This window comes from Blennius ocellaris (assembly GCF_963422515.1).
Source record: "Blennius ocellaris genome assembly, chromosome: 18".
Classification (NCBI taxonomy): Eukaryota; Metazoa; Chordata; class Actinopteri; order Blenniiformes; family Blenniidae; genus Blennius; species Blennius ocellaris.
In genome coordinates this window covers 19,167,029-19,176,889 of record NC_137667.1, presented here as the reverse complement: position 1 = coordinate 19,176,889, position 9,861 = coordinate 19,167,029, and the positions used below count along the sequence as shown (strand labels likewise).

The 9,861-nt window shown below is 45.2% G+C and overlaps 1 protein-coding gene across 2 annotated transcripts in view; it reads left to right on the top strand.

Moving 5' to 3' along the window:
- cnih3 (cornichon family AMPA receptor auxiliary protein 3) overlaps positions 1–9,277 on the top strand; it is a gene marked incomplete at both ends in the record, with an annotated part of 76,941 nt that extends 67,664 nt beyond the window's left edge. Inside the window, 2 exons of one of the 2 annotated variants that reach the window (XM_080514525.1) lie at positions 1,031–1,174; positions 9,250–9,277. In XM_080514525.1, coding sequence (XP_080370651.1) covers positions 1,031–1,174; positions 9,250–9,277 — 172 coding nt within the window. Of the gene's footprint in view, positions 1–1,030; positions 1,175–1,717; positions 1,746–9,249 lie in introns of those variants that run through there. The other variant, XM_080514526.1, reaches the window with a different exon arrangement.
- Positions 9,278–9,861: the final 584 nt, after the last annotated feature.

Sequence of the window (9,861 nt, the reverse complement as noted above, 5' to 3'; positions counted from 1 at the left end):
CCAGTGATACTACCCCCCCACTGATAGCTGCCCCCCAGTGATACTACCCTCCCACTGATTGCTGCCCCCCAGTGATACTACCCTCCCACTGCTAACTGCCCCCCAGTGACACTTTCTCCCCCTCTGATAGCTGCCGCCCACTGCTAGCTGCCGCCCACTGATAGCTTCCATCCACTGGTACCTGCCCCCCTGCTGATAGCTGCCCCCATTGCTAACTGCCCCCTACTGATAGCGCCCCCCCCACTGATACCTGACCACCCACTGATACCTGCCCCCCCCCCCCCCCCCCCCGCCCCCACTGATTCCCGCACTGGTAGTTGCCCCCCATTGCTAGCTGCCCCCTACTGATAGCTTCCCAACCACTGCTTACAGCCCCCCACTGATACCTACCCCCTACTGATACAACTCCCCCCATTGCTACATTAGTCCATTAATTTACTTTCAGGATATGTTCACTTCCAGAACAACCACCAGGGGGTGTTGGTTCACCAAATGCTGTTTCCACCGTCGCATCAGGCTGTTTCCATCCAAACTCATCCTGCCATCTTTTTCCATATTATCTTCTACCCCCATCTCCCCCTTTCTTCCTCTATCTCCCCGTCTCCCTCCATCCCCCCCTCTCTCCTCCCACCACCCCCTTTCTCTCACCAACTCCCCCATCTCCCTCCATAACCCCCCACCCCCTGTCTCCTCCCACCACATCCTTTCTCCCTCCATCACCGCCCACCCCCTCTCTCTCCTCCCGTCACTCCCCCCCTTTCTCCCCCCAACCCCTGTCTCACCCGCCACCACCCCATCTCTCCTCCCATCACCCCCCCCTCACACCCCACCACCCCCTCTCTCCTCCCACCACACCCCCTCTCTCCCCCCATCACCCCCTCTCTCCTCCCACCACCCTCTCTCTCCTCCCATCACACCCCGTCTCCTCCTATCACCCCCCCCCCCCCCCCCAACCCTCACGCCACGCCACCCCCCCTGTCGTCTGGAACGGGTCAACTACCCGTGGTGTGGTCTTTGCCCCCTGTGGCAGGTACTTCCACTCCCCCACCGACACCAAGGAGCTGCTGTACGATCCGGCGTCGGTGATGAACGGCGACACGCTGAAGTTCTGCCTGAAGGAGGCGTGGTGCAAGCTGTCCTTCTTCGTCCTCTCCTTCTTCTACTATCTCTACTGGTGAGCGGACCGCGGCTCCACACCGACGCGTGACGTTGATCAGATTTACTAGAGATGCTTTAAGACCTTAAGAGAATCCATTAATGTCGGACTGAAGCCACTTCACGCTCAGTGAAAGCAGCCGATGAAGAGAAATGGTTTGACTCCATTTGATTTCTGTTAGCAGGTTTCTTTAAGTGGGTTCCATTTCCCAGCTCTGACATTTGAGACAACGTGAGTGCAAATCAATGAATAAAGCAACCATTTCTCTGGCAGTCACATGCAAGGTGGTGGCTAGGATTGTCAGGGTAGCTTCGTCATAGGCTGATGCTAATGCATGTGATGTTAGGAGAACCTGATTCTTTACTTCATTGACGAGCACCACCCTATCACTTAGAGTGGACCGACTGTTCAGGGTTTTAACAAAGGTAATACCTATTATTACATCATCTGCCAAATGTGTCTTGATCTTTCTGCTAAAATGTGAGATTTTCCTGTCATTGTCCTGATGATGCTGTTATTAATCCCTCGGATTCTTGTTCCATGTATCATGTGGTGCTGCAGTGTGTGGAACCTGGAAATATCCCTCTAATAGCTCTTATCAATGGGAACACTTAAAGGTACAATCCTTATATTTTGACTTTTTGTTCTGTGGATGTGAGTTTGGGGGTCAGAGCAGCAAAGGCCACATGACCACCTCAGGACTTCATCCCGTCTTTTGATCTGGACGCGTTTCCAGTGTCTCTTATCATTGATCCATTGCTTCATCTCTGCTGTGGTCATGTGGCTCAATGTTTGACGATATTCATTTCAAGCCAGTTCAGAATAATCACTTCCTTTTTTTTCCCATGACAACATAACAAAGGGTCGCAACTTTACCGTGGATTTCTTGTCGTTGTTGTTGTTGTTGTTGTATGTGTGTGATGATGCCGTGATTTAGAACATATATGAGGACGCCTTAATGTGATTTCATCTTAATTTGTTCCAAGCGTCAGCACATGACCAGGCCATCATGTGAGGCTTTAGCTTCTAATTGCATTAAGGCAGGTAGAGTAAAATATTTATAATAGTTATTTGTCCTCCTCCAATGAAGTCGTTGTATCTGGAAATAGTTTCTCTGAAAGCAGCAGAATTTCAAACCAGATGTTGACTGTGAGATAAGAAGACACTCCCCCCTGGCATGCTAACCTCCAATCCCTTAAAACAGAGAAAGATGGAAGTAGGCTAATTAATATATATATATATTTTTTTGTGCTTTTATGCATTCCATTCATTCTCATACAAATATCACCATTCATCAGTAGATTATCACCCTGTGCAGCATGTGGAACAGTATGAGGTGACTTATAATAACGTCTCATGTCATTGACTGCAAATAGTTTATTTTCTTTCATATTCTTTCTCGTCGGGTTCCATTTTAAAATGTTGGAACAGTTGACAAAAAAAAAAAGGTTTAAAAGGTTTAATTCAAAAGTTGGTCAATGTTGTGTTTCAAGTGGCTCAATGGAAGCATCTGCCTCTGTTTCAGTAGGGTTGAGTTGACACGGAGCGGCGTTGTCCAATCCGTTCAACATTAAGAGATTATCTGCATCACTGTGAGCAATTCTACTGGTCCATGTCAACGATAGCTCACATTATCGGTGGCAGCTCCTGGTTCTAAACAGTCATCTGGGGTCTAGCTTCGTCTTCTCAGTGAGATGAAGCGCTTTGGAATATGAATGGATGAACATTTCCCGCACTGTCAGTCTAACGGCTGATTCAGTCAGTGGAAGATCATTTAACTTCATTTCAACCGAACATCAGCTCAATTATTCCTGGACGGTTTATAATTTAGAACCATTTGATTTGTGTTTCATATTGCAATTCTGCTCTTTGCAGGAAAAGACCACTTTGATTTTGTGGTTGACAATAAACACCTTGTGAGGTGTTGTTACTGCGATATTCATTTGTTCATAGTGAACAAACACTAAAGCGTTTCAGCCAAACGTAACCTGTCACACTTCCAGAAGTGTGTTTTCAGTACTTTTTAGCATCTGAAGGGACATTCAGGCGTACTTTGTACAAAAGTACGTGACTGTCGTTCAAATGAGGTCAAATCATTTCAACAAGCATTTCAACAATCAGCCACATTCTGACACAATGTAACACAATGTAACACAGTCTAACACAATCAGACACAATCTAACACAATGTAACCCAATCTGACATAATCGTACACAATGTAACACAATCTAAAACAGTGTAACACAATCTAATACAGTCTAAGACAATCTGACACAATGTAACACAATGTAACACAATATAACGCAATGTAAAACAATCTTACACAATTGAACACAATCTAACAATGTAACACAATCTAACACAATGTTACACATTCTAACATAATGTAACACAATTTAACACAGTCTAACACAATATAATACAATCTAACACAATGTAACACAATTTAACGCAGTCTAATACAATCTAACACAATGTAACACAATTTAACACAGTCTAACACAATCTAATACAATGTAACACAATGTAACACAATTTAACACAATCTAACACAATCTAACACAATCTAACACAATCTAATACAATCTAACACAATGTAACACAATTTAACACAGTCTAACACAATCTAATACAATCTAACACAATGTAACACAATTTAACACAATCTAACACAATCTAACACAATCTAACAGTCTAACACAATGTAACACAATGTAACACAATCTGACAAAATGTAACACAATATAACAATGTAACACAATCTGACACATGCTACATGAAGAAATGCGCTCACTCACCCATATTCAGGAGGTGTGTGTGTGTGTGTGTGTGTGTGTGTGTGTGTGTGTGTGTGTGTGTGTGTGTGTGTGTGTGTGTGTGTGTGTGTGTGTGTGTGTGTGTGTATGGGGGGTGCAACTGCACTGGACAAGTGTCTGAGTATTGGGCTGAAATAAAGTTACACTCCACCCTGGGTGTATGTTATAAACACTGGACAGATGTGATGGGTGGCATAATGGGTGGATGTTATGGACACTGGGTGGAGGTTATGAGTAGATTTTATGAACACTGTGTGGATGTGATGGGTGGTGTGATGGACATTGGGTGGGTGATAATGGGTGGATGTTATGGTTTGATGTGATGGAAACTGGGTGGATGATAATGGGTGGAGGATAGGAACACTGGGTGGATGATAATGGGTGGATATGACGGACACTGGGTGGATGTGATGGGTGGAGGTTATGGACACTGCGTGGATGATAATGAGTGGATGTGATGGACACTGGGTGGATGTGATGGGTGGAGGTTATGGGTGGATGTAATGGATGGAGGTGATGGGTGGATGTGATGGACACTGGCTGTCCAAAGCCGTGACTTCAGCAGCCATCTTGACCTTGAACATCTTGCTTCTCCACCCGTCCTGCTGCAGCTCATTTTGGACTCATCTGGTTGGAGGTCGCTGGCAGGAGAAGCATCCGCATCATAAAGGTATTCACCACTTCACTTGTTCACCACTTCATCTGTTCACTACTCCACCACTCCACTTCTCCAACCCTTCATCTGTTCACTACTCCACCACTCCACTCCTCCTCCACTTCACCTGTTCACTACTCCACCACTCCAGCAGGTCCTGGTCTCTCCTCCACATGTTGCAGAGCCTTGATTTTCCTGCTGGTTCTTCTCAAGAGCTCATGGGTCCACGGTGAAGAGAAGCATGAGAGGAGAGGAGCTGCTGGAGGAGAAGGAAGTGACATCACAGCCAGAACACCTCCACCTGTTGACGTCACAGGGTCCCGCTCTGGAGCGGGTCCAGGGTCCGCATCAGGGTAAGACCCTGGACCCCCTCCAGAGTAAGACCCTGGACACCCTCTAGAGTAAGACCCTGGACCTCCATCAGAGTAAGACCCTGGATCCGCTCCAGAGTAAGACTCTGGGCCTCTATCAGAGTAAGACCCTGGACCCCCTCCAGTTCCTCCTGGGGGTGGATTCAGGAAAGGACTTTCAGTCAATTAAAAGAAGAGCAATCAGAGATTCAGCCAAACGTCTCTCATGTCTCCGTGGTGAAAACCTGTCCCGTGGTTTTGATGGAATCCTTCAAAGCCTATTAAATGAAATCCAGATCCAGATCCAGATCCAGATCCAGATCCAGATCAAGATCCAGAATGTAACGGAGTCTTCCCGGGCCTGATATCTACCTGTGGTGAACGTTGAGACAGTTTTGACCTAATCTTTCTAACACCCATACGGACATTCATAGAAATCCCAAAACGACCCCATCAATCAGCTCTACAGTCGTAGTTCCGCTGTCGCCCGCTGGAACGTCACCGTCAACCTTCCTTTATGGCGTCTCGTCTTTAGATTGGTCTGGAGTTTCTCTCCTGCCGTCCAGCGCTGCTCCGACTCTCTTTTTCTGCTTCTTCCAACCGTCGTCCTCTGAGCAGCCTGAGGCCTCAGGAACCCTTCCTGGTTCTTCTGCTTTGCTGATCCATCGCCGTGGTTTCTTCTCGCTGTGATGTCACAGCCAAGATGGCGGCGGCTCAGAGCGTCTGCTTGGCAGAATCACAACTTCATTTCACTGGGTTTTTTTTTTGCAGCTGGCGGCAGTATAATAAAAAATGTATTCCTGGAAGCAGCTGAAAAAAAAAAAAAACTATCTTTGGAACAAAAGCAAGAAGCAGTGTTAGAATTCTGTGAAGCTCCGTGTAGCGATGAGCACCAGCACCTTACGACCTCTGACCTTCTCCCTCCTCCCTCACCTCCAGTGCCTCCTGTCCCCGGGGCGCCGTGTGACTCCACCAGCAAACATCTTCCTCCTGCTAATTCAACCTTTTAGCTTTAAAAGACACAAACCCACTGTCCCAGTGAGGCACAGCACCAGTGCTCTGAGTCCTGTGGTGACTGTGTCAGTTGGTGCCCTCCAGTCAGCAGGATCCCTGCAGACTAAATCTGACTGGACCTCCAGGTTCTCCAGGACGTCATAGTCTCATAATCCAACACGATAATCTCATAATCCAACACAATAATCTCATAATCAAACACAAAAGTATCATAATCCAACATGATCATCTCATAATCCAACACGATATCATAATCCAACATGATCCTCTCATAATCCAACACAATAGTATTATAATCCAACATGATAATATCATAATCCAACACAATATCATAATCCAATGCGATAATCTCATAATCCAACACAATAGTATCATAATCCAACATGATAATCTCATAATCCAACACAATAGTATCATAATCCAACACAATAGTATTACAATCCAACATGATAATATCATAATCCAACACAATATCATAATCCAATGCGATAATCTCATAATCCAACACAATAGTATCATAATCCAACATGATAATCTCATAATCCAACACAATAGTAGCATAATCCAACACAATAGTATCATAATCCAACATGATAATCTCATATTCCAACACAATAATCTCATAATCCAACACAATAGTAGCATAATCCAACACAATAGTAGCATAATCCAACACAATAGTATCATAATCCAACACGATAATCTCATAATCCAACACAATAATCTCATAATCCAACACAATAATGCACTAGTTTCAGTTTTCGTGTCGCAGAAACGGACTATACTGATGCACAAACTGTCACTCAGTTTTCACATCAGAACCAGTATCAGAACCAGTATCAGAACCAGTACTAGAACCAGAACCAGAACCAGAACCAGAACCAGAACCAGAGGAGTCTGAAATATTAGCTGCTGCGATGGTTTGAGCAGTGGAGTCATGTGATTAAACATTTCAGAGCATTACCGCAATTTAATTTCAATCCGTAACAAAAGCAAGGCATTGAGAGATGACTGATCATGAACTGAGAGGGTTGAGAAAATCAACAGATGATATTTCCAAGATGAAGATGAATCATGAGAATATAAAGCAGTTTATCAGCCTCCTGCTGCAGAGTCGCATCAAACAGCCTGGATTGTAGCTTCGGTTGTTTGTGTCACTGCTAATGAGGCTGATGGAATACAAGGTTTCTCTATTGCTCTCTCTATTGCTCGCTTCCCCCCCTCGTCCTCGCAGCTCAGTGAGAAAAGCGTCACCTCAAGTCGGTGACTTGAGTTCAGTCTGTTGTCTCAGTTATTTTTAAAAACGGGCATATTCCTCTTCATCGCCGGGCGGCTGCAGTCACATCGGTGCTTCCTCCTCTTCATCGCTGGGCGGCTGCAGTCATATCAGTGCTTCCTCCTCTTCATCGGTGGGCGGCTGCAGTCATATCAGTGCTTCCTCCTCTTCATCGCCGGGCGGCTGCAGTCATATCGCTGCTTTCTCCTCTTCATCGCCAGGCGCTGCTTTGCTTCTTCCTCACTCATCACATGCTGCTCATCAGCTTTGGCTGCTTCAGTTGCAATAAGTGGGACTTTTCTTTTCCAGCAACCTTGAGGGACCGAGTTACAAAACTTAGATGGAGACATGCCAGGATGGATTGTGTTTTTTGTTGTTGTTGTTGTTGTTGTTTACATTTTCAGGTCATGTTAAAAACCCTAAAAGTGTCAAGTTAATCAGACTGTAGAAATGATTCAATGCTCCCTGGTTAGATATGCAAGTGGAAGCGTCAGATATTAGAGTGGCCGGTGAAGTGTTGATCCACATGATGTCACATGACCAAACCACAGGCTTTATTGACCAACCAACATAACGTGAATTGGAGGGAAAAAGCATTCCTGGTTTTGAAAAGTTTCCATAAATAAAAAGAGTTGCAAAGTCTCCTCCCCCTCCCTGGACACTCAGTGGCTCCTGGAAGCTGGAAGGTCTGGACTCCACCGCTCCGTCTCCACTCCTTAATGTTTATGTCACCTTTTACTTTCACCACCTTTCAGCAGATGTGTTTAAATACTTTTAATATACTGCACAAGATGATGCTGCCTCCACCGTTCTCCTGATGCTGCCTCCACCATGCTCCTCAGCATGATGCTGCCTCCTCCTCCTGCCATGTTTTCTACGGTCAAACTGCCGACGGGGCTCCGCCTGGCTTTGTTTGAACAAACTCTTTCTTCTTCTGTGATTTGTTGAGGTCAGACAGCTAGTTCTTGTCTTAAAGAAATGATCTGGAGCCCCTCCAGAGTTACCATGATTCTCCTCCTGGATATTAATTTGGGGACTCAGAGTGAAGAGGGAATTTTTCACCGCCTTACTTTTCACTTTCATGTTGCCTCCACTTCACGTTTGTGTTGCTTCGTCACATAAAATCTAATAAAATATTTTTGTGGTTGTGACAAAATGTGAAAAAGCTCAAGCTGGATCAATCCTTCTGCAAGCCACTGTATGTCTGGTGTTAAATATTTGTCCTCAGATTTTGCATAGACATTTGAAGAAATGATATAAAACAGTATAATAATTGAATGTCAACAACTCGTGCTGTCTTCCTGCACTTCGAAATAAACTAGATTTACTTGTATTTTGATGGAATGCCTGTCAAGATTAAGGTTTCAAAATAACTGCAAGTAGCTCATGCGAAGCCAACCAATAAGAGCTGATGTAAATTGCATCACTTACAGGAGATTAATTGCTTTTTTTAGAGATATGTATTATTATTATTATTATTATTATTATTATTATTATTATTATTGTTATTATTAAAAGACAAATAAGAGGAACACCAACTCATTCTGATTGGATAATGTCAATACTACGTGACCTCTCAATGAGAAAATCAAACGTAAAAGTCAGTTCGTCTGATTATTTGCTGATTGATTTCCAGGGTTAATGATGCAAAACTGCACAGTTCATAATTTCAAAATACACAGTTTAAGTCCTCGTGAACAGGATGAGCCTGAAAAAGACAGAAATATCTCACAAGGAAGTCACGACATGAATAAATCCACTTTAAGGTTTTCGTCACAAGCAAATCGAGTCAATATCTGGAACACCAGGACAGAAAACCATTGATCAGTCAGATCACTCAGTGAGTCCAGACATGCTTCAAAGAATCCATGATATAGATGTTGTGATGTCTTAATGTCACCGTGTCACCTTGCTGCTGCCTCGTCCGATCACGTGAGTGTGGACTGACTCGCAGCGTCCTGTCTGTCCCTCTTGTGTTGCAGTATGATCTACTCCCTGGTTACCTCATAACACCTGATCTGTCAGCAGACCGGAGGGGAACCACCGCCTGTGGACACGTTTCACACACCACAGTTTTAAACGTGAAGAAGGACATCAAACTTTGGTTTGTTTCTCGTGCCGCGAAGCCAAGCGGCTCAGTCTGTCGGTGGGGCGGAGCTTCTCTGGCGCCTCGTCTCAGAACCAGAAGGACGGACTGACGTTTGATCCCCCGTTGTATATAGAACCTGCTGTTTACAGTCCATAGTGAGACCCCAGTTAATCACTGCCTGCTAACACACACACACACACACACACACACACACACACACACACACACACACACACACACACACACACACACACACACACACACACACACACACACACACAGCACACACACACACACACACACACACACACACACACACACACACACACTATTCTCTGGAGCTTACTAGTAGCGTAGCAATGGCACTTGCCCAGAGGAAGAAGAGCACAGTAGCGTTTGCACAGTTTGTCTCAGGCTAAACCCGGTGAAGCACTGCCTGGCTCGGCCTGGCTCCACTAGCCCTGGCCCGGCCCGGCCCGGCCCGGCCCGGCTTGGCCCGACTCTG